The sequence below is a fragment of the Mesoplodon mirus genome (genome assembly GCF_964341445.2).
Source record: "Mesoplodon mirus genome assembly, chromosome: 3".
NCBI lineage: Eukaryota > Metazoa > Chordata > Mammalia > Artiodactyla > Ziphiidae > Mesoplodon > Mesoplodon mirus.
In genome coordinates this window covers 88,859,086-88,883,102 of record NC_138978.1, presented here as the reverse complement: position 1 = coordinate 88,883,102, position 24,017 = coordinate 88,859,086, and the positions used below count along the sequence as shown (strand labels likewise).

The 24,017-nt window shown below is 38.4% G+C and overlaps 1 protein-coding gene and 1 pseudogene across 2 annotated transcripts; both read right to left on the bottom strand.

Annotated features, from left to right (window-relative positions):
- Positions 1 to 4,140: 4,140 nt before the first annotated feature.
- DR1 (down-regulator of transcription 1) lies at positions 4,141 to 23,383 on the bottom strand. The gene is made up of 3 exons (XM_082612677.1): positions 22,447 to 23,383; positions 12,319 to 12,482; positions 4,141 to 4,588 (listed from the first exon to the last, which is right to left on the bottom strand). Exons 1-3 carry the CDS (start codon positions 22,664 to 22,666, stop codon positions 4,442 to 4,444), a joined length of 531 nt encoding a protein of 176 aa, XP_082468803.1. The 5' UTR covers positions 22,667 to 23,383; the 3' UTR covers positions 4,141 to 4,441.
- Positions 15,452 to 17,226, bottom strand: LOC309799616 (protein C19orf12 homolog; annotated as a pseudogene). The gene has a single exon. The product of its transcript is annotated as a protein C19orf12 homolog (transcript).
- Positions 23,384 to 24,017: the final 634 nt, after the last annotated feature.

Below are 24,017 nucleotides of genomic sequence, written 5' to 3'. Positions count from 1 at the left end.
TTACAATGGGGTGGAGAGCAGTGGTTGCTACTGGCATCCAGTACGTATAAGCCAAGGATGCTGGTAAACTTTGCACAAGACACAGGACAGCCTCTCACAACAAGGAAGTAACTGGCCAAAAATGCCGATAATGCTGGGTTGAGAATCTTGTTCTAAGATCCTGTTCTAAGGTTTTACTAAGTTGCTTGATTTCTGGTAGAAATTGATCATAAATTAAAAGTTACCTCCTCTGATTCCCTACTTTCTCTTTTCATTTACATCTTTTACAGGAAAAAGCAAAACTAAGCACTTATGCTAAGGGTAGGTCTTTTATTTTGTGGAAACAGGACAAGGATCAGTGGTGATGCTTTTGTGACAAGTGGGGGTAGGTGAGAGGAGGCTATTTACATTTACGCTGCCATTCTCTTCACCCTGGCCAATCCTACCCATGAAACTCTGTGCCATGGGGCAAGGTGAAAAATAGATGGGGACAAGGTGTTAGGGACAGAGAAGAAGGAAAAAAAAAATCCACATGAAGCCAGTGGAAGGCAGGAGCCTATCCTATCTGGATTGGATAATTCTTCCCAGTGGCCGTTTGGATAAGAGGAAATATCTATGTCACCAAATAAAGTTGTAACCAAAAAAATTTTTAATTCAATTAAAAATTTAAATCATGGATTTTCTATAACATGCTATTTTTATGTTGTTTTATCTATTTATTTTTTGGCCGCACCTCACAGCATGTAGGATCTTAGTTCCCTGACCAGGGATTGAACCCCTGTCCCCTGCACTGGAAGCGTGGAGTCTTAACAACTGGACCACCAGGGAAGCCCAACAACATACTATTTTTAAACTCAACATACTGCTTATGATTACCTAAATCTTGCATTTCTTCTGAGGAGCAATAATCTAATGAATGCATACTACTACTGTGTCAATAACAAGAACAAATACTTTTGCTTTATTTTCCTCTTGCTATCATACTAAACAACAGACCTGCTGTAGCAAGTATAACTCATTTGGTATAATTTAAGAATTTCAAGAAATTCATTAACATTCTCAGGCCACTAGACCATTATAGTAATTCATTATTATAGTACACATTAAAATGGTGTCTTCTTACAACACTTTGGAAAACTGACAGTACACACTAAACACCAAATACATGCACACCCCATGACCTAACAACTCCACTCCCAAGTATATATTCAACAGAAATGCATATATACACTCACCAAAAGACATATATAAGAATGTTCTCCACAGCATTATTCATAATAGCCCAGAACCAGAAACCACTCAAATGCCCATCAATGGTAGAATGGATAAATTTTGTATATAATAAAAATAGATAATGAAATACTATTCAGCAATGAGAATGAATGAACTACAAATACATGCAACAATATGAATGAATCTCACTCTAGTAGGTTGAGTAATAGCCTCCTAAGATATCCAGGACTGAAGCCCTGGAACATGTAAATGTTACCGTATATGACAAAAGAGACCTTGTGGATATGATTAAATTAAGGATCTTGAGATGGGGGATTATCCTGGATTATCCAGGTGGGCCCTAAATGTAGATGTAGAGGAATATTTGACTATAGAACAAGATAAGATGATGTGATGATAAAAGCAGAAGCTTTGAACATGGAGGAAGAGCCCACAAGCGAAGGATTATAGGCAGACACTGGAAAATGAAAAAAGGACAAGGAAACAGATTTTCCACTCACAATTAACTTCCAGATTCAGGAACCAACCTCAGCTTTGGCCTAATGAAACTGATTTTGGACTTCTGATCTTCAGGACTGCAAGAGAATACGTTTGTGTTGTTTTAAATCACTCAGTTTGTGATATTTTGTTACAGTGGCATCAGGAAACCAATCACTCACAAATATAATGATGAGCATAAAAAGAGTGTATTATGTATGACTGCATTTACATAAAATAAAAGACAGGCAAAACTGATTTTAGAAGTCAGAATAGTAGTTACTTCTGGGGAGGAAGAAGAAGATAGTGCTGAGACAGGGGCAAAAGGAGGGATTCTGGGATGTTCATAACACTCTGTTTCTTGATCTGAGGGCTGGCAAAATGAGTATGTTTAATTTGTGAAAACCCTTATTTATGTACTTATATGTATGGTATATGTAAGTTTAAAAATTGATGCCTTTTCAACACTTACCTGATAATCTGCTGAAAAAGACATATACTCAAGGAGGTGGGGGACATACTTACTTAACAATAACTTTATTTCTCAACAACCATAAAGATTTTGTTTCTCTCTCCAAAGGATTTTAAAAATCTCAACAGACAGAATGTAATAGTTAACTGCTAAAAAATAAGCTAAGAGTAAAATACTGCTTAATTAGCTCTGTTATGCCTGCACCCTAGGACTGTAAATTACAAAAATACAAGTAAAACCACATTTTCTGAAATAACAGCAAACAGAGGAGAAAGTCAAGTACTATATACCAAATGATCAAAATGTCTTTTGGGTCTAGGATTCTTGAAACTAGTAAAAATGGTAATAACAGAAATCTCATTCCCTTAATCTATATAGATCATTAAATATAAAAACAATTTATAAAACACATCAGATTTTATTGCTTGAAGAATATAGCATATGAAAATCACAAGAATGTCAAAATGAAAAGTCACTAGGATTCAAACATATAATACATTATCAGATGCAGTAAAATATTAATTAACCTGAACTCTGCATCAAAAAAAAGTATGGAAAAATATCTAAGTTGTTTACATAAGAAACAGATATACTTAAAATAGAAAGTATAAGGATGTTACAGTACAAGTTAGAAAAGCCAACACTTATTAACTTATTATTTCTTAGACTAGACTACCTTTGGTACTTAAACTTTTAAAAAAACAATCCCTTCTATTTTGTCCAAATGCACTTCATGGATTCAATACCAACTTTAACTCAATACATTAAGCAAGATTCACTTAGTTGTGGCATGGAAGAAGTGTATTTAATAAATGTATGACAATATTTCACTTTTTCTAAAACTGCAAAATATAATCATTAAGAAATCTAATACTTGTAAACTTTACTTATTTAGCTCTTCAATTAAAATTGGAATCCTGGCATCCGCAATCTGTCTTTAGACCTGGTGAATATACAAATTTAAATGATTTGGCAACTGACATAGGAATTTAGATTAATTTATACTATCTTAAGTGGCTTTCCATTCTGTTTTCAAAATACAAACAATAGGCCAGTTCTTCAACACACTGGATTCCTATAAAAATCACTACCATAGTTTATTTATTGGAACCAAGTTAAAGCTTTTCCCTTGTAATGAGCAGGTTGAAACTATGTTTCATATAGGGCTGATCAATCATGATACACTTTCTTAAACAAAACAAAACAATCATTTTTTAAAGCTCAGTTACGATGGAGACAATGATGCCATTTCAAAAGGAAGCATTGGACGCTCTAGGCCATCTAGTCAAGAAATTGTAAAAGTAATGCTAAAAACAAACAATAAGTAAACTATGACTACAAGTTAAATTACAAAAAAATCCGTCTTATAGCAAGCATGCTCATTAACTTTCATTTCTTTCCCCGAGCAAAGGTTTGAATATTCATGAACCTTAGTTAAACCAACGGAACCTAAGCAATTGTTTCACAAGTTCCAATAAACATGGATGGACTAAGCAAGTAACACTATTAACAATTATTGGAGTGAAATACTAAGAATCATGACAGTCCTCAAAACGGGGCAGTCTTTGAAATGTAATAGTGTAGCTCAAGATGAATTATGCTATAATAAAACTTTAGTTTTTACCTCTACATAAAACAAAAACAAATCAAAACATAACCTACCAAATTTTACAACTACTACTGAACATACTCATCCTAGTTTTTGAATGTCTTGTTTGAGATTTTTTAAAACAAGTATATTCATCTGAGCATATATATTTAGTGCCTGTATATATACTAATTTTAAAAGACAAAAAATCCAAATACTACAGAACTGAACTCTTTGTTTTTTCACCAGCCTGATCTAATATCTACTGCATCACATAGCACCTCCCCCCCAATAATTTAAAATTCCCAATTTTTAGTTTAGTTAAAAGGGCAGAGGAAATGCAAATGAAGATTTAGAGCTTCTGTATAAATTTCACTGTATTTTTATAAACTTGAAGTTTTCTGTAACACTGTTTATTGATCAAATAAAGGACTCACTGCTATCTAAAATTTCATAAACACCATTAAAAATTCAAAATTGATATTATACTGAGCCTTAAATTTTCAATAGTTAGAAGAGACAGTTTTTACATGAATAGCACACAATAGATGAAACTTTACGGCAGACATCCCTAGAATACCAATGGCAAGTCCACCAAGATGCGTACAAAATTACAGATAAGCATTTCTTTCACTGTTTTCTTGTGCAGGGAAAAACATTTATAGAGGAAATAGAAACTCAGCTGGTGAATTTCAGATATCATCATCATCTTCTTCATCCTGAGAAGATCCTGCCTGGTTGGATGCACTTGCTGAAGCAGCAGCAAGCTGTGCTTGTTGGGCAGCTTGCTGCATTTGAAGCCATTCCTGCTGGGCTAATTCTGCTTGTTGCTGTCTAGCCTAAACACAAAAAACATTAAAAAAAATAGTAATTTTTAAAAAAACCTACAACATGCACACTTTCATAAACTCAGTCATCAAATTTGGATATTTTCCAACCATGATATAGTTGTTGTACAACAGGACAACATGAACTCTATAAGAAAATATAATTAGAGATTGCTTCTTCTCAATTCTCTTAAGGAGAGTTTCCAAAAGTTTCCATAAAAATTTTCGATAAAAGTTTCCTTTTATGCTACGTAATGGTTCAATTGAAGAACCTAAAAAAATTTAAAGAAAAATCACAACATTCACTCTTTGGTTCCTTTTCCCTGTGTTTCTCTCTCTTTTGTTTCACTAGATTCTTCTGTCCTCTCAACTCATAATTTTGACGTAAACACTTGCAATCTAAAAATTATTTCTGTGGCTTAAAAGTTCGCTAGTACAATACCTTTGTTAGGGAAAAGTACTGTACATAAATGCACTAGCTACCTTGATATTTCTTTTAAGTTTCTATTACAGTTCCCTACTCTATAGATACATCTCTTTCTTCCTCTGTCCCTCTCCCCTCTCTCTGTAAATACACACATATATAGACACAAAGAACATACCCTTCTCACACACACACTAGTGAAAATTATTTATCCAGTACTGAATTTAAGTGGGATAATTAAAATCCATTCATTTGAAATATCCTCTATAAAAACCACCACAGGATTTCAGAAACCAATATGCATACATATGCATTACGTGCCCTATTGCATGAGCTAAGGCTCCTTCCCAATTTAATTTCATCCATTAGCAGAAAAACCACACCAAGAAGGGAAAAATGAATCTGTTGTTGAAAAGATCATATAATTTCCCATTAGAGTTTACCAAAACAATGTTGTTTCTGTCTTTTCTCAGAATTATTCTTTAAGCCTGGCTCATACCCTCCTTTATGAATGGCCAATTGCTAGTCATCATTTAAAACACACATCAGGGGGAAGGGTAAGCTGTGACAAAGCGAAAGAGAGGCATGGACATATATACAGTATCAAACGTAAGGTAGATAGATAGTGGGAAGCAGCCGCATAGCACAGGGAGATCAGCTCGGTGCTTTGTGACCACCTGGAGGGGTGGGATAAGGAGGGTGGGAGGGAGGGAGACGCAAGAGGGAAAGGATGGGGGAACAGATGTATATGTATGACTGATTCACTTTGTTATAAAGCAGAAACTAATAAAAAATAAAAAAAACATAAAACACACATCAGTTTTCAGTTTTTCTTGGTCCTTCTAGGTCACATTTTCTGCTCTATTTCATATTCTGTAATTCTCTATGCATTCCCATACCTATCCATTTTGTTCTCTAATTACGTGAGCATACATCTTTTTTCTCCACTAGAGTGGAGAATAGAAAATGTTTCCATATTCATTGTTGCATTCCCAACATACAGGCCCCCAGTAGTTTCTGACTGGATGAATGTTTTGTGGGAAAACAATGAGGCTCAGCATAACCTTAAGATTTTACCGTGTAAATTCCTAACTTTTCTTAATAATCTGTCATGAATGTATTATCCAAACATTCCTAGGGGAGAATTACTACACTTAAAAAAAAATCATTTAGGGACTTCCCTGGTGGTGCAGTGGTTAAGAATCCACCTGCCAATGCAGGGGACATGGGTTCGAGACCTGGTCCTGAAAGATCCCACATGCCTCGGAGCAACTAAGTCTGCCTGCGCTCTAGAGCCTGCGAGCCACAACTACTGAGCCCACGTGCCACAACTACTGAAGTATGGGTGCCTAGAGCCCATGCTATGCAACAAGAGAAGCCATCACAATGAGAAGCCTGTGTACTGCAATGAAGAGGAACCCCCGCTCGCCGCAACTAGAGAAAGCTGCGCTCAGCAACGAAGACCCAACACAGCCAAAAATAAATAAATAAAAATAAATAAATAAAATAAAATAAATTTGTTTAATCTGTAATTTTTTTAAAAAATCATTTAATTGTTACCAATTAAGTCTAAATTTCTCAGCCTAGAGTTCAAGACCCTCCAGATTACTGTCTGCCCCAATGTATTTCTCTAATATTCTTTCAAAACATTTGTCTTGTGCTCCAAAAAAAAAAAAACCCTAGATAAACATAAAGTGTTTCCTAAATACACATCATACCCTCCCACTTCTGCTACCTTTACTCATGCTGATAGTCATTCTATTTGAAATCTGATTTTCACCTACTGAAATTCCACTCTTCCTTCAAGTCAAACTGAAATACCAGTTTCTCCATTAAGTTTGTTCCTGATTCCTTCCAGTATCATTCAGGGTCTAATTAGGAGATAGAAGTTACACTAGTCAGGGAAATAGAAAGAATTTCATATAAAAGATTATTAACCAAGTATAAAGGTGGTAACTAGGTAACTGAAAAGGCAACAAATGAACACTAAGATATGTGGGTGGAAACTACAGGAAGCAGCCACCAACCCTAAAACTGGGGGAAACAAGGGAAGAGGCTGGGATTTTTAAAACTTGGAAGCTTAGAGGTGCAACCCATGGAAATGAAACTCAGACTTCTGAAGAAGGGGCATAAATTGGCTGGTACTACTACCATCTCTGAGCTTAGAGGAAGGCCACAAGGTTTGAGACCCAAATCCTTGAGGAAGGGGATGCATGTTCAGGCTGCTTCTGTATTAGAGAAACTACAAACCAGATTCAGTTCCCACTACAGGAAAAAAATGATGCAGCCAGGGTGAAGCATTGCTGGGTTGCTCAAAGGAACTTGAAGCCAACTGAAAGTAAAAGAAAGGAACATGTGCCTTCTTCTACCCAGCCCTGTAATCTCCCTTTAGAGCCCCCTACTGGCAGCACAGTCTAAAGGAAGTCAGCTAGAAAACAGAAACATGGTTTGCAGAGTACTGGGCCCAGTCTCAAAGCAGAACATAGAAAGGAGGGTTTCATGATGAGATAATTGCTTAGTAACTGGCACACTCCTATATCATTAAAATCTAATGTGATATCTCTGTACTTTGGGATCTCTTTACATCTTCCTTATGAGACTAGTCAACCTCATAATACAGCTGTTAATATACCTATATTATACCTTCCCTACAAGACAAAAACGTTTTTTGTATTTGTTTAGGAAATTAAAGACCAGGTATTCTAGTAACTACTTCTACCCATTTTTATAAAGAAATATAGAAAATATTTCCATAACACACAGGCATGTTTACTTTTATGGCAGGAATACCCAGAGTTCAAAATAGACTAAGAACGCTTCACAGAAAATACTTGAAAATGGTAGGGCAAACCAAATATATCAATTTAATCAACTTAATAATACCTACTTTGTGGCCTAATCAACTATAAATAGATACAACTGTGGCACAGAAAAGATAATTCAAATAATTTCAAGTCTCTACACAGGTCTTATTGCAAAGTTGTTTTATCTTGTAGTTTGCTCAATGATCTACAAAGACATGTACTGGTTACACTAAAAATTTAACTGACTTTTAGGTATCATCACCCCATATCAGCACCCATACTTTTCTCTCTGAACATTAAAGCATTCCAGTGTCTTTAAAATCAATGTTGATTGGTAAATATTATTTGTATTCATTTCCACAAATTAAAAATTTCAGTGTATTTATTCTGCTTTCTTTTTTTCCCTTTTGCTTCTCACCCAATCCATCCCAAGTATTTTCCTTCTAAAATGGAAGAGTGAAAGAGAAGTAAGTAGGCATATACTTCCTAATTCACTTCTTCTGGAGATTTTCATTGTGTTTTAAGTTTCCCACTTCCACACACTAAAATAACTCATTTATAATTTACAGCTAACTTTAATCCCAACATATTAGAGATTACCTCCTTTTCAAATATTTGCTGCTAACAGTGAAAGATAGCTTCAAATGAGGCTGCTATTGTGTTGGCATATAAAATAAAGTCTAAATGATTAAGTGAAATGAAAGTTATGAAAATATGTTATAATAATTTATCAGCTCCTTTTATATTTAAGACTAAAGTACTTTATGCTCTAGGAAAAAAAGTACTAAGTGGCTGCTATAATTTTACTTCTCTTCTGATTTTTCTCACAATAGCAAAGAAATACTAGGGTATTTTCACCCACAGGTCAGGGCAAGAAAGAAGGGAGATAAGGGGGAAAAAAACAAAACAAAATAGATGACAAGGGTAGAGAGCTGAAGACAGATATGGCAGTCAGTCAGTTATTTTTCATTCATCTTTTTGCCCTAGAAATGATAAAGCATGTTCATTTCACTTAAAAGTTCCAAAATAAATTTAAGCAAACAAAATGGTGGCTAGAGCATTAGCACAGGATAGTAGAAAGAGCACAGGTTTTGGAGTCAAAAGGTACTTACTCTTTCATTTGTTTAAGTCAATCCTTCCCAGTACTAAGCTTCATAATGATAGGAACCATGTCTCTTTTTTATACTGTTAGAAGCCTAGCACCTAGCACTATATCTGGTAAATAGTGAAGACTTTAATAAATATTTGTAGAACAAATGATCTGATCTCACGCAAGCTTGTCTATCTCTGAGTCCGTTTCTTAAGGCGTAAATGGGTATAGCAAAATTTGTATTACTCATTAAGAACTCTGCAAAGTATATAAAGTATTTAGCAGAGCATCATTTTCCTTTTATCAAATATTTCCTTTGGCACCCTGTAGGTGATCTGCAATAGTAGAGACTCAATAAATAATAGCCATTAGCTTTTTTTTTTTAAAGACGTCTTGCTATTTCATGCCTTTTTTTTTTTAAATAAATAAATTTATTTATTTATGGCTGTGTTGGGTCTTCGTGGCTGTACGCGGGCTTTCTCTAGTCTAGCTGCATGCGGGCTTTCTCTAGTTGCAGTGAGTGGGGGCTACTTTTCATTGCAAGGCATGGGCTTCTCACTACAGTGGCTTCTCTTGTTGCAGGGCACAGGCTCTACGCGCACGGGCCTCAGTAGCTGTGGCACACGGGCTCAGTAGTTGTGGCTCGCAGACTCTAGAGCGCAGGCTCAGTAGTTGTGGTGCACAGGCTTAGTTGCTCCGCAGCATGTGGGATCTTCCTGGACCAGGGCTCGAACCCATGTCCCCTGCTTTGGCAGGCAGATTCTTAACCACTGAACCACCAGGGAAGTCTGCCATTAGCTTTAAAAAAAAATTATCACTCCTCATTTGGTACCTCATATTCATATGGATTATAACACTGTTTGCATGTGCTCATGCCTGCCTCAAAGGCTTTTCCACTTTAGCACCTATTTCATAGGTTGTTGTGAGGATTAAATGAAATAATACTGGTAAATTACTTGGCAACATGATTAACACATGTTTAGAACTCAAATGCTGGTAAGCTTTTATCTTCCTTATTAGTTTAAATGGTATCTGCTGTCTAGTGCTTGATAACACTTAAAATTCAAATGCTTTTAAATATAAACCAAAACTGGTTGTTATGACTGCAAAGAGATCAGTTATGGTACTAATCTGGAAGAGATGACCTAAAATGGTATTTCCCAGTTCTAATGGTAATTACAGTAACTGGTAGCAATTCTTATTCTATTCAAACCAAACCTGTCTTTCAATTTCAAATGAGAAGCCAGAACTTTGTAGGGAAAAAACAACATCACCTTCTCCCCTCTTTTTTTAAAATAATGAATAGGTTCTTTAACCTCCTCGAACCTCAGAATTGTAATCTGGAAGATCAAGCTTGAAGTAAATGATTTTCTAAAGTCTCTTCCACCCCTAGAGTTCTGTGCTTCCTGGACTTACCAACCCAGCTCAGTTATCCATTCAACAAATAGTTACTGAATACTTCCCCTGTGCTAGTTACCATGTTAGGTGGATGCTAGAGATACAACTAATAATGGGTCCTGCCCTCAGAGAGCTTACAGACTAATGGTAGGGACAGACATTTATAAATGACCATACAGCTCTATTCCCATGATGAAATAAGTATCTTTATGGAACTGAAACACTCCATATTTTACATCTTTTTTGCCATAGAACCACCTCTGGCCCAATGATTTAGGTCTAACTTTCAAGATCTTCCCACTGGAAAGTCAGTCAAATGCTTTATTTCAAAAAAGTATTTACATATAGACAGTTTGCTTGAGCAATCTGAGCATTTTAGTAGTACCCAAAAATGGAATGGATTATTTTTTAAGCTGTTATCATACATTTTCAAGTTCATAATTCCTTGCCCCTGCCTTTGCAGGGTAGGTGGGGAGGAGGTACAGAGAAGAGAAAGTAAAAACACCGTTAAGGTACCTCAGCCCCAGCCGATAAATTTTGCCTTGAACAGTGATTTGCATTCTTAATAATCAGGTTATTAAGCTCTCAGTCTTATGTGGAGTAAATATTCAGTCACATTCAAGAATCACTGTACTCTGTAACTGTCTTCTCCCCAGCTTCAAGGAACCTGGTAGAGAAGAAGGAAACGCCAATTTTTCTCTCTCAATTTCTTCCTCTTGTTCTTGCCCTACATACCTGTAAGTATTCTAGGCGTTGCATCCCATGCCTGTGTGGAAAGGAATGATGGAAAGCTTTTTGGTGTTGGTCTTTGCCATCAGCATGGGGTATGTGTGCATACTGGTTGTAGTGTCTATCCACTCCATGTGAAAGCTGTGCTGTGTGGGCTTCTGCATCCCCTTATCCTCATCCCTAGGTATTTTTATTAGGTAATAAATGCTGCCAGCCTTTGTTGCCTCTGCTATAACACCAAGGAACAGTGAACCATGGGGAGAACACGAGGGGTGAGATATACTATAGCAGTCATCTTTGGAAAATATGATCTTCCACAGAGGATGGCTCCGAAATGTGTTACAGAGCTTGCTTCTATTTTGCCACCAAGGGGACATGGAAGGGAATGAAGAAGGTACCCAGGATTCTAAGGATGGGCCAAAGCAGGCCCAGAAGATGGTACAGAAATAACATTGGTGAAATTCTAAGAGGCTAGCCACAAATTCCATTCAGTCCCAGCTCCCTGTGGTCCCCTCCTTTCTTAAAAAATAAAGGGATATTAGTACTTGTTGCTAATCCTTCACAGACTGGACATTAGAACTGTGACAAGCAAGAAAGGAGAAAAGTTTTCTCCCTTTCTCTGCTCCACTGGCCCTTCAAAGTTTTTAAGATTAGAATGTTTTAAAGGTGTATTAAAGACCTAATTTAGGGCTTCCCTGGTGGCGCAGTGGTTGAGAGTCTGCCTGCCGATGTAGGGGATGCGGGTTTGTGCCCCGGTCCGGGAAGATCCCACATGCCGCAGAGCAGCTGGGCCCGTGAGCCATGGCCGCTGAGCCTGCGCGTCTGGAGCCTGTGCTCTGCAACGTGAGAGGCCCGCGTACCATAAGAAAAAAAAAAAAAAAAAAGACCTAATTTAACTACAAAGTAGATGTTAATCAGATTTTTCTTATATGTCATTCATCTAAAAATTTGATACAATATTTTCTCACCAGTCTATCATTTTAAATCTTAAGAATGTTTAGGTATACTTTTCATGCTTTTAAATGGCCATTCTGCCTGAAAAAACATCAAAATAAAATCTCAGTAGTTATTTGGAGTTGTTCTCCTCAGAAAACAGGCTGTTGCAAATATTTGCTTTTATATAAAGTAAAAAACTAGCCAGACCTAACATCAGACTCTATGATCAAACAATCAGCCACAGAAAGAAAATTTTGGGGGTACGTATGTTGACTAAGGAAATAGTTTTAGAAACCAGTATGATTTTGGTTAGCAAAAAGGGTCAGATTCAGATGAAAATAATTTAAAACGCGTTACTTACTTTTGCAAATAATTCCTGTTGCTGTCTCAATAACTCTTCTTCAGGAATGCCAAGGTTTTCCAAACGAGAACTGGCCTTTCTTCTTTTTAATGCTACTGTCTTGCATTCTTGTAAGACTTCTTTTACTTCACTGATGTAAGAGCCAAAGCCTAAACTTTCTAGTGCTGGGGAAATGAAAATATGAAAACATGAAAAAGTGGTAAAACACAACTTTTTCTCTCACCTATGGAACATTAAGTTTGGTGAGGGTTTTGGGCTGGGGGTTGGAGGGGAAGGTTGTTGCTTTCTAATAATTTTACCTATTTTATAGCTGCACAACAATCATTGGTATGGCTAAGACAAAATATTTTATCAAACTTTATTAATATTAGATGGCAAATTAGTTAAAACTTAAGGAACATTTCAAGGCACTGGCCTTCACTTTTCCTTTTCTTTCTAATTTTTTAAAATCCAAAGCATTTCCTGGAGGAAAAAAAAAGTCCAATGTAAGAACATGTGGTTTTAGTAAGAAAACATTTTTCCTATACCACTCATAGTAAATCAACCATTAAGACATCACTTTCTCAAAGAATACAAAAAAAGCAAATATTTGGAATATATTTGTTAATAAAACATATTTTGTACCATTTGGCTTAGAAAAAGTAGGCTGGTAACACATGCTTTTTCAGCAGGATAAGATGAAAGAATAGATAAGTTCTTTTGTCTAATATACCAGCAGGAAACTAGTATTTTTAGCAAAGACACTCAAACTGCCAAGTTTAAGAAATACTGGTGGAAAGAGCTTATGAAATTCAGCATTTATATTCAACCAAAGTTTCCCTTGAAAATAAAACGTAACAGGAAACACTATAAAAATATTTAAAGTGACATGGCAGAAAAACTGGGATAAAGGAAGACTATAAGGATAGAAGAAACATTAACAAAATATTCTCTCCCTTTATTTTTTCACATTTAGGAAGAAAAATTTGTAAGAAAAAAAGGCCTTCTGTAATCCAGAAAGACAAAGCATAAAATTTCCTTTTGGCTCACGGTATTTAAGATTATATAGTTTTCTAAATGTTAAGGCCCCAAAATCATATTTTGCTTTCTAAGCCACTGATGAAATATAGGTGGTGAAAAACACAGTAAATGAACTTAAGTTAGTTCAGCAGTTCTTACAGTCTTTCAACAACTATGATGAGCCAGACTCCCTCAGTAAAGATGCCCTAAGTTCCAACTTTAGGAATTTGCTCTTCAAGGAGAATACCAAATATACCTTTAAAATTTACATTCCCATATAAGCTGTGGTTTTTAAGGCATTTTGAATGACTTACAACTTTAATTACTTCATATATTAAGCTGTTTTCATCAACCGTCTTTAGAAATAATGTGATGCCAAAAAGCAGACTGCTATTACTTGAATTTTAATTAACTTACAGACCCTCCCCTTGCCTCCCAAAATTTCAATAAGACATTATTCTTATTCTGAGTTCTGTTTACCAAATTAGCCACCACCTAATCCCTGGCCTCAAGGAGTTTGGAGTATAGTAGGAAATTAGGCAGCCTGAATTTTTTACTTGAATTGACAGACATTATTTTTTAAGTGTCAATGCTAGAAGCCAAAGTTTTATCTTTTCTCTCTCTCTCTCTCTTTTTTTAAAAATAAATTTATTTATTTGGGGCTGCATTGGGTCTTCATTGCTGCGCGCGGGCTTTCTCTAGTTGCAGTGAGCAGGAGCTACTCTTTTTTTTTTGGCTGCATTGGGTCTTTGTTGCTGCGCGTGGGCTTTTCTCTAGTTGCGGCGAGCGGGGGTTACTCTTCGTTGCGGTGCGTGGGCTTCTCATTGGGCGGCTTCTCTTGTTTCAGAGCACCAGCTCTAGGCACGCAAGCTTCAGTAGTTGTGGCACTCAGGCTCAGTAGTTGTGGCGCACGGGCTTAGTTGCTCCACGGCACGTGGGACCTTCCTGGACCAGGGCTCGAACCCGTGTTCCCTGCATTGGCAGGCGGATTCTTAACCACTGTGCCACCAGGGAAATCCCTCTTTTCTCTTTTTTAAAGGCACAAGCATAGTAGTGCATTTTCAATAATACTGGCTGGAGACAGTACCAAAAGAAATCAGTAAATGATTTAAGGTGTCCCACCACATTCTAAAGAAAAGTCTTATTTTCTTATTCTAAAGAAAAGTCTTGGGCTTCCCTGGTGGCTTCCCACGCCACAACTACTGAGCCTGCATGCCTAGAGCCCGTGCTCCGCAACAAGAGAAGCCACCACAATGAGAAGCCCATGCACTGCGAAGAAGAGTAGCCCCCACTCGCTGCAACTAAAAGAAAGCCCGAGCACAGCAACGAAGACCAAACGCAGCCAAAAAGAGAAAAACAAATACCATATGCAGCCAAAAATTTTTAAAAATTAAATAAATAAATTTAAAAAAGAAAAGTCTTATTTCCTTAGCCCTACAACAAAGTTCTCCAGGATCTAGCCCCACTTACCTTCCCAGCTTTATTTCTGCCATTAAATCCCTGCATACTTTGTTAAAGCTGACCGCTCAATGTTTCCCAACAGGCACCGGTTTCCCACATTCGTGCTGACAGTAATTCATTCAAGGCCTGGATCAAACTATATCTTCAAATTAAGCTTGCCTGATCCTCCTAGACAGACGTAATCTCCCCCTTTTGAAATAAGATAGACTAGAATTTGGAACTTGGTTGTCACGGTATTTGTATAACCTTGGATATGTTGCTTAATATCTCTAAGCTTCAATTTTCCATCTCTAAAATGAAAACAGCATCTATTTCATACTATCTTCCTACACCCAGAAGCACTATAGTGGTTAAGCTTGCAGCCCCACAGGGACTGACTCCCAACTCTGCCTCATATTAGCTGTGTGAGTCAGGGTAAGTTCCTTCACCTCTGTTCCTCTAAAACAAGAATAACAGTACCTACATCTTATCAGATCAGGTTGCTGTGAAGAAAAAATGAATATAAACAAAGAGCTAAGAACAGAGGCTGGCCCATAGAAGGAGCAAAATTAAGTATTCACTATTATATTTTTAATACTTTAAGGATTGTGGGAATCAACAAGTGATTAACCTAAGGCATTTAACAACACAGTGTCTAACATGTAAGAGTCCCTTAACTTGGACATATTATTCATCTTTTTTTTTAATTCATCTTTTTGTTGTTGTTGCTCAGAAAACATTTATTCTAGTTTGATGACACTTAGTCAAGTTGTGGTTCTGAACGCAAAGCAAAAACAGTATTAGGGGAAATTTAGGGTGGACACATTTCTTAGAGATAGTTTATAATTCTACCATTTCGGAAAGAGCAATAATTTTACTGAAAATATTTAATTTAAAAAACATCACCCAAGAACTACTATGACTTTTCAGATGGGGAAAGCAAGCCCCTGGGAGGGCGAGAGCCCAGTCGGGCAGCTACTGGGAGAGGGGCTGGGTGCCACTGATATTTGTGGCTTCACTCAGCAGGCCAACTGCCCCCTCCCTGAGGCCACTCAGAAGTCACTGGGTGGGGAAGGGGCGTTCAAGAGGTAAACATGATTCCAGCAGAGGACAGCCCCAAGGTCCCAAGGGAGGGCTGGTCGGGCAACGGCTGCCTGGACAGGCATCATCTTCACATGATGACATGAGAAGGCTCAACGTGAAGACCTTCTTCCAGCTCCTGTGTGAGCGAGAGTAGATTCAGAAAACTGCCGCTACGTGGCAGCAGTCACGGTTTTACTGTTCACCAGCTTCCCAGCTGAAGGGCTGTCAGGGCACACAGGTGCACACGGCCACAAAACACGGCATCTTCTCAAATAATTTCTAGAACATGATATAGCACAGCCCCAGCCTCTCCAGCAGGAGACTTCGCTACAGTTTAGGGTAATATTCTGATGATGCGGGGCTTCCTGCAGCTCCCCAGTCACCTTCCATGAGTCGGGGGGAATCATCTAAATGGACCCCGCTTCCCGGAGCAGAGGCCTAGTCGTCGCACTGCACTTCCGCCCGGAGCTCCTTGGTGTCGTAGTTGGCCAGCATCGCCAGCAGCTGCTGCTGCAGGGCCTCACTGCCCATGACCAGCATGGTCAGCTGCACGGCGTCTGTCCATTCCAGGCGCCTGACGAGGCAGTGGCTTCGTTAAAGAGCTTCTGCTGCTCGGGAGGTGGCAGCTCCATTATGATCTGAGGAACTGGCTTAAACTGTCCACTTGTCATCCAAGCGCCTAACAAACCCCCGACGGCCCCCCCAACGGCTAGTCCTGGTGGCTCGCCCACCAAACCACCAATGAAGGCCACGGCCCCTGTGACCAGGCCGCCCCTCCCGGAGTGCTTGACGGCCGCCCGCATTTTCCTCTCCTCTGAGACGGAGCACAGGAGCCTCATGATGTCCTCCCCCGCGATGGGCATCGCAGTAGACCTGCGGAGGCGGCGCCACCAGGTCACAGGCTGGCAGGCGCGGGGACTTTTTTTATTCATCTTTTCTCTTACACTTAAGAGTATGCTAGTAAGTATACAGGGCCTAAATAAATGTATAGCTATGCATTTTCACACCATTAAATTCAAGCTGAACAAGTATATTAAATTTACAAAATTAACAAATCAATACACTTGAGAGAACTCTTCAAAATGTCATGAATCACTAGACTAGACATTAAAAACTTCAATCCAATCTACCTTAAACCATGGAGGGCTTGGGTTAAAAATTTAAAAACAGAAACAAAAAACTCACTTTTAAAAACATGTAAGGTTGAGAACAGTTTTCAAAAAAAAAAAAAACTGCAAGTCAGTCCAAGGTTAATATTTAATATTATTGAAAGAGCTATACTCTCAATGCTGAGTACAAACACTGTACTATCAATAAAATGGTTCAACAGGAGAAGCCATAAATTTAATTTCAAAACTGCATTGACTTTAATCCTACTTTTAAACACATTTTGGCTAACAGATATGAGTAACTGGATACAGCATTTTCTAAACGGGGATATTTTACATCATCTGTTATCATGTAGTAATAATATCCCCATTTTACACAAAGGAGAATCTTAAAGGATAAGGAAAATGGCTCCTAAGCAGGGCCATCAGTTAACAGTTGTGCAAGTGGTTCAGCGCACAACAGCAGCATATCTGAGGAGAGCCATTCATATTGTAAACATCATAGATTTGTATGCTTATCATAGCACTTTTTCTGGCAGAAGGTAGTAAATGTTTTTAAGGAAAGAGTGTCTCAACAGCCATTCATGATAAAAACTCTCCAGAAAGTGGGCATAGAGGAAACCTACCTCAACATAATAAAGGCCATATATGACAAACCCACAGCAAACGTCATTCTCAATGGTGAAAAACTGAAAGCATTTCCTGTAAGATCAGGAACAAGACAAGGGTGTCCACTCTCGTCACTATTATTCAACATAGTTTTGGAAGCCCTAGCCATGGCAATCAGAGAAGAAAAAGAAATAAAAGGAATCCAAATTGGAAGTGAAGAAGTAAAACTGTCACTGTTTGCAGATGACATGATACTATACATAGAAAATCCTAAAGATGCCACCAGAAAACTACTAGAGCAAATCAATGAATTCAGTAAAGTTGCAGGATACAAAATTAATACATGGAAGGAGTGCCTTTTTCTAATTTGTACAAAGGGATTTTATGGACTATTGATGGCCCTTGTGCTAAGGATCTCAGAGTAAAAGCCAAAAAAATAAATTAAATAAATAATAATATATATATTTTAAAATTTGTGGATAAAACACCTATCACTTGTTTCTCAGAGGTCTGTCTGCTACCCTCTGCCATCTATCTTAAAACTGTACCCAGAAAAGTGCATGGCATATTAAGGAAAAAAAAAAAAAACATTTAGCATGCTTTTTTCAATTTGAAAGACAGATATTAAGACAACTACTTAAAAAAAAAGGTAAAAATGTCCACCCAACAATTTTAATACAGTCGTATCTTATATTTTTACCAAAAATGATGTACTCCTCAAAAGTTTTGTTATAATATGAATTTGTGTGAATTACTTTATACTTCAAATGCATAATGCATGCTTTTCATTTGAAAAAACTAAACTATAAAAAATAGCATTCTCTAATTTCTCTATTTTCTTTTGTTTGTATGTTAGGTGATGGAGGTATGGAGGTGATGTAGTTAACTTAAAATACATTAAGAGGATGTAGGCCAAAGTGACTTCTTGGCTTACTGGCCTGACAAAGACCCTTAAGAATCATGCCCTCTATGGTATCACCACTCGTGGGAATCTGGGACAACAATGAGAGACGGATGGCAGAGCAAGAATCAAATATCATTCATCTTTATATCCTTAGCAGTATCTAGTACAGTGCCAAGTACACAGTAGTATTCAAAAGTAACTGCTGGGTGGCAGAAGGAAAACAAAAACAAAAGACATCAGTTTTAAAGAAAACAGTAAAATCCTAACTTGAAAAGCACCTGATTATGTGATAAAATTGTGCAATGTAAATTACATGTCCCTTCAGAAAAAAATTTCAGTATGGATGATTATTTAGGCAATACAATATCATTCTTATTATTATTACAACTTCTCTGCAATCACTCAGATCCTCTGATTTCAAAACTACTCCACATCCACTTTCCAAAACAGACTGTGGTTTAGGCTTTAGAGCAAGATTCTCAAAGTGTGGTCCATGGACTTGTGCCAGAAATGCCTGTAATGGTCTGCAATGAGTTAAGTACAGAAATTCAAAGTAAGCATTTTAAGAACTTTCACAGCAAAACTGTAACTATGTGAAGTGATGGCTGTGTTAACTAATTTTATTGTGGTAATTATTTCATAATATATACACACATCAAATCATTACATTGTAAACCTTAAACTTACACAATGCTACATGTCAATTATACTTCAAAAAGCTGGGGAAAAAAAAAACTTCATAGCAATTTGACAAAGTAATTTTATTTCAATTGAATGCATATCAAAAAATTTCATTTTGTTTTTCTAGTGATCCATTTTTTTTTGTATTTTACCAAAGTACCAGTGTGAGAGGGATTATAATTTTTTTTTTTTTAAAGTTCTTCAACATAGAGCTTGGAGCAACACAACTGCTGAAGAAGTGAATCCTCGGAGACTTTTTCAAACTTTCACTACTTTCAGTTACTAGTCTCAAAAACATGAGGAAAAAAAAATGTAGCAAGAGATTTAAAATGCAGAAATAAAATAATATCACTTAAAATATTCTTATTTACACTTTGGCTTTACAAATGGCATCATGATGTAAAGTTAAACATAACAGACTTTCAGCTTTATATTTCAATCAGTATCACTATAAAGTTTTTAAATTATTATTTATTGTAGCATATTTCATGTACATTTCTCAATCCTGACAGATTCTCAGTAATTGCTAATTATACCTGAAACCATTAAGTATTATTTATACATAAATGGGGAAACCTTAGTTAACAGATTTGCCTAAGGCCAGACTTTCCAGTACAGAACCTGCAGCTCCTAACTCTCAATGTCAATTCTTTCCATAATGCAACAGAACATGTTAGTACTCATTTAAAGATATGTGTTCACAGAAACCCAGCAACGAAATAAAAGGAACACCTTATAAGCTTAGAACTCCCTCTGTTGTGTGTATGTGATCTTCAAAGTCCATGTTCTTAAACTAAAAATAAGCAAAATATTAAGATAATTTTTTAAAATTTTAACTAGGTTATATAATTTCAGATTTACTGGCAATAAAATGATTTTAACTCCTGCATGCATTTTACAGAACTGCCTCAAATGCTTAATTTGCCCTGACAAGGTAAAGCAAAGTGGCAAGTGAACAAGTGAAATGTTCTGAAGCAAAGTTTAATTCATTAAACTTATTACTAAAAAAATCCAAACTTCAACATGTGAAAATCAAACCACTTTAAAACGTACATTATTCCACTTGGCTATATCTTACATTCTTAAATAATCAACATTGACAGAACAGCATAAAAAATGTCATACCCAGCTTTCTAGAGTTAGTCTATAAACACACACTTTAAACACCTAAAAAAATACACACCTTAAGGATTTCTTTTAAAAAATTTTAATCACTCAAGACAAAAGTTTCTTTAAATGATTAAGCAATATGATATCAATATGAGATTATAAATGTATAAAATCTATTCCCCTAACTGGGGAGGATTTGGGGCTAAAATGTAGGTCCTTATCCACTTAACAAAGGCAATGTTAAAAGAAAAAAAAAAGGTAAATTTATATGGCTGTGGCAGGTTAATGCGTGATTTTTTTAAATTAATAAATCATCCTCAGTACACAAGGAAAATGCTTTCACTTGAACTTTTTGACTCATATGTTAAACTGAATTTAGCATATTCCAAAGTTGAGCTGTTTAGCATACTGTTCACTACAGCTGCACTTTTCTTCCATCATGTCAATCAGAAACCTAAATATATCCTAGAAAAGAATAAACTCTACCCAAGAAGACAGATTGTAATGTGTTTTTAGATTTTTGGAATGATCCCCACTTCTGTGGTGTAAACAAATGTTTAGGCAGATCCTTTTGAAATCTTTTGCAATTTTCATTAAAAAGACAATGTTGATAAAAGATCATTTTTCTCTTTTATGAGTTGTAAAAGGTAATTACAGCTATTTGTGTTGGATAATCTTGTGAAAGACTTGTGACAACTGCATATACAATGTAAAAATAAAAACACAAGAGGAAACATAGACAACTTGGCTTTCATTTTACTTCAGAGTACACCAAACAAGTAGAAGAAAACACTAGCTTTAAAATCAAATATACTTCTTCCTAGGGATTTTTTTTCTCCTTATGTACTGAAATGGAAATGGCAGAGTATGTTTTAAATCTACCTCCTACACATCATTAAGGATCAAAAATGAATCATTAATCCTTTTGTCAATATTGACCATAAAATATTGCATATGGTGAATATGAGATGTGTCCTCTACTTCAGAATAACAGGGAAGTCACCTTTTAAAAAGTTAAATTTAAAAAATAAAATGGTAGACAACCGCCTGCCTACCAAAATTAAATTAACCATGATTTTTTTCTGACTTCAAAAGCAATCAAGAAATTGTTAGAATTTTAATTGGGTTATTATAAAAAGCAAGTTAGCACCTCAAATAGAATGCAACCTTTTCATAAGAGTATATGTACAAGTCACAGAACGTGCTTCCCAAAACATGACTAGTAAATGTCTCCCCATCCCTGAAACAAACCGTCAGAATATGGTCCCCCAAATCCCTATTAATTGAACTAAATCGTTTCCAAGATGAGAGAAGAAACTGTTAAACTTTCAGAACTGCTGTTCAATAAAAGCTGAAGCGTTTACATCTAAATGGGGATGACAGAAGGAAACAAGTGGGAAATATTCCATGAAAAACATCTCTCACAATCTTTCAACCCAAGCTTTAAAAATCTATCTCCATGGAACAAAGCAAGCTACAGAAAAAAGGAAGAAAGTAAGAAAGGAGGGGAAGAAAGATGAAAGAACACTGCCCCTTTTCTTACAGAATTGAACTGGAGTGCTTTGGCAACTTGTTGATGAACGTTAGGACCATGAAACCATTTTTAAAGCAGAAAATATACTCTCTCTATCCAACACTAATAAACTTTACAACGTTGAACATGCACGTTAAGAATATTTTTACTCGTGTTCTGAAAATTCATCTTTTCCTCTACACTGGTGAAAAGCTCGGGTGGGGAAGGGGTACCCTTTCCACTCATGCTTGAACTTCCGGTCTGAATTCTAATTCTCCAAGGCAGAACTTCTGGGTTCCTCTCTCAGTTGTCATGATCTAGGTTCCACTTTAGGCAGGCACTTTCTCAGTTGTCACGTCTAGCTTCCACTTCAGGTAGGCAAAATTCTTGTTGCTTGGGCTTACCTGGCTGTAAATTGAGATCGCTGCTGCTACCTTATTTGGGGGGATGTTAGCTGACCTAATCGTTTGCAACCCTTACCTGCATTCGCTGTTTGAAAAGGACCACGAGAATATTACACAGGGATTTTAAGGCACCGGCTGCCTCTATGCCCGCGCAGCTTTTTCAGTTATCAGTACTAACCAGGGGACAGGACTGAAGGCTTTGACATGAACGGGTCACGCGATTAGCACTCTGTCCCCGGCCCCTCTTTGAAACAAAATCCCACACACACCACTTACCTTGTATGACGTGCTCTGGCGAGATGGTCTTCTTTTCCGATTTATTGCAAATTTCATTGGCTTCAGAAGATATAAGGTGAATGAATTCAGTGCAGCAGTTCACCACCAGCTCCCGGGCATCGTTGGCCACCCGGACATTGGGGAGAGTCTCTTTGATCATCTTATTGATAGCAGCTCTGGGTATAGTGAGATCATCATCGTTTCCAGATGAGGAAGCCATCGTACCTTCCTATCTCTCGCGCCCCGACTTTGAAAACTCCCCCAGTTCTGGTCCACTGCTCCACGAAGATTTTTCAAAAGGCTGCCCTCGGAGAGCAATCCGGGGGTCGCTCTGAGTAGAGGGTGCAGAAAATTAAGGGGCGAGGGGTTGGCTCGAGAGGGCGTGGAACACCCGCGTGTGTGAAAGATTCAGGGCGAGGCTGGGAGCAAATTTGGGGGGGTGGGCTGAGGATTCTGGGGACAGCACTGCCCAGGTCGGAGAGGGGAAGGCTAGATGGTCCGGAAATCTAAGCACTGGAGAACCCCCTTCGTGTCTCCTCTGAGGGGCGTGCGCTGTCGCCTAACCGTTCCCCAACGGCGCCGGAGCAGAGGCAAGGTCCAGGGGCACTGGTCTGGCCGCGGTACAGGGCGGACACCCAGCGGGCTGGGCTCTACAGAGCCGGAGCCCCCGCTGCCAATGCCGCCGCCGCCGCCAGCAGCCGCTGCTGCCGCCTCAGCCAAACCATCCTTGAGACACCCGCGCCGCCGCCTCACAACATGTCGGCCGCGGCCGCTGCTGTAACCGGGGCGGCCTCCGGGGAACAAATACGGTCAGAACCAGGCACAAGGGGAGCGGCAGTGGCGCCGCTGTGGCCGTTTAGCCCGAACGCAGATCGTAGAAGCCAAAGCCGCGGCAACGGTGGTCTGTCCCTCCAGAAGCCAGAGAAGGTTTGCTGGAAGCCTCTCCCGATACCCTTTGCGCTACCGGAAGCCTCGCCCCCACATGTTCCCCCCTCCCTTCCAGACCGACTTCCGGGTGTGGCTGCCGCCCTTCCCCCACCCGCGCTGGCGGGAACCGCCCGTCCTCTCCGCCAGTGGCTTCCGCCTGCCGCTGTCCCGGCACGCGTCCTGGCATCCCGCCCTTTACCAGGGACAGTGGCCGGGCGAGCGCGCGCCTCGCGGTACCGGGGAGCCCCAAGCACGCGCCGGGGTTTCAGCGCCAGACTCGGGTTGGGGTGGGTGGGTGGCCCGGCGAGGGTGGATCGCCGCCACTACCTTCTCTCAGCCGGCTGAGGCCTCGGAATCCTTTCCTAGCCAAGTTTGGAGACAAAGGAGCGCTGGATTTCGTTAAAAAGAACTCTTTGCTAACCTTCAGGAGCCCGAATTGAGGTTGAAAGGAAGAGGAACGAATCCTAGGCTCGGGAGTGGGATGCGGGCAAAGCAGAACCCCGTGTGACTGGGTTTGCATCATCCGGAGGAAAAAGCTTTTGATGATATCTAATAGACGTTATCGGCTCAAAGCTCTCTATGGTCCTCCACCCATTTTCTGGTTTTATGGGAAATGAAACATTCAGAGAAGTGACTTGCCCTCC

What these genes read in the sequence shown, in the direction of transcription:
- DR1 (XM_082612677.1), bottom strand. Translation starts at nt 22,666, where the DNA reads ATGGCTTCCTCATCTGGAAACGATGATGATCTCACTATACCCAGAGCT. An exon ending in GCCAGAGCACGTCATACAAG is followed by an intron (nt 12,483 to 22,446) that starts GTAAGTGGTGTG and finishes TCATTTCCCCAG; the next exon opens with CACTAGAAAGTTTAGGCTTT. An exon ending in AACAGGAATTATTTGCAAAA is followed by an intron (nt 4,589 to 12,318) that starts GTAAGTAACGCG and finishes TTTTGTGTTTAG; the next exon opens with GCTAGACAGCAACAAGCAGA.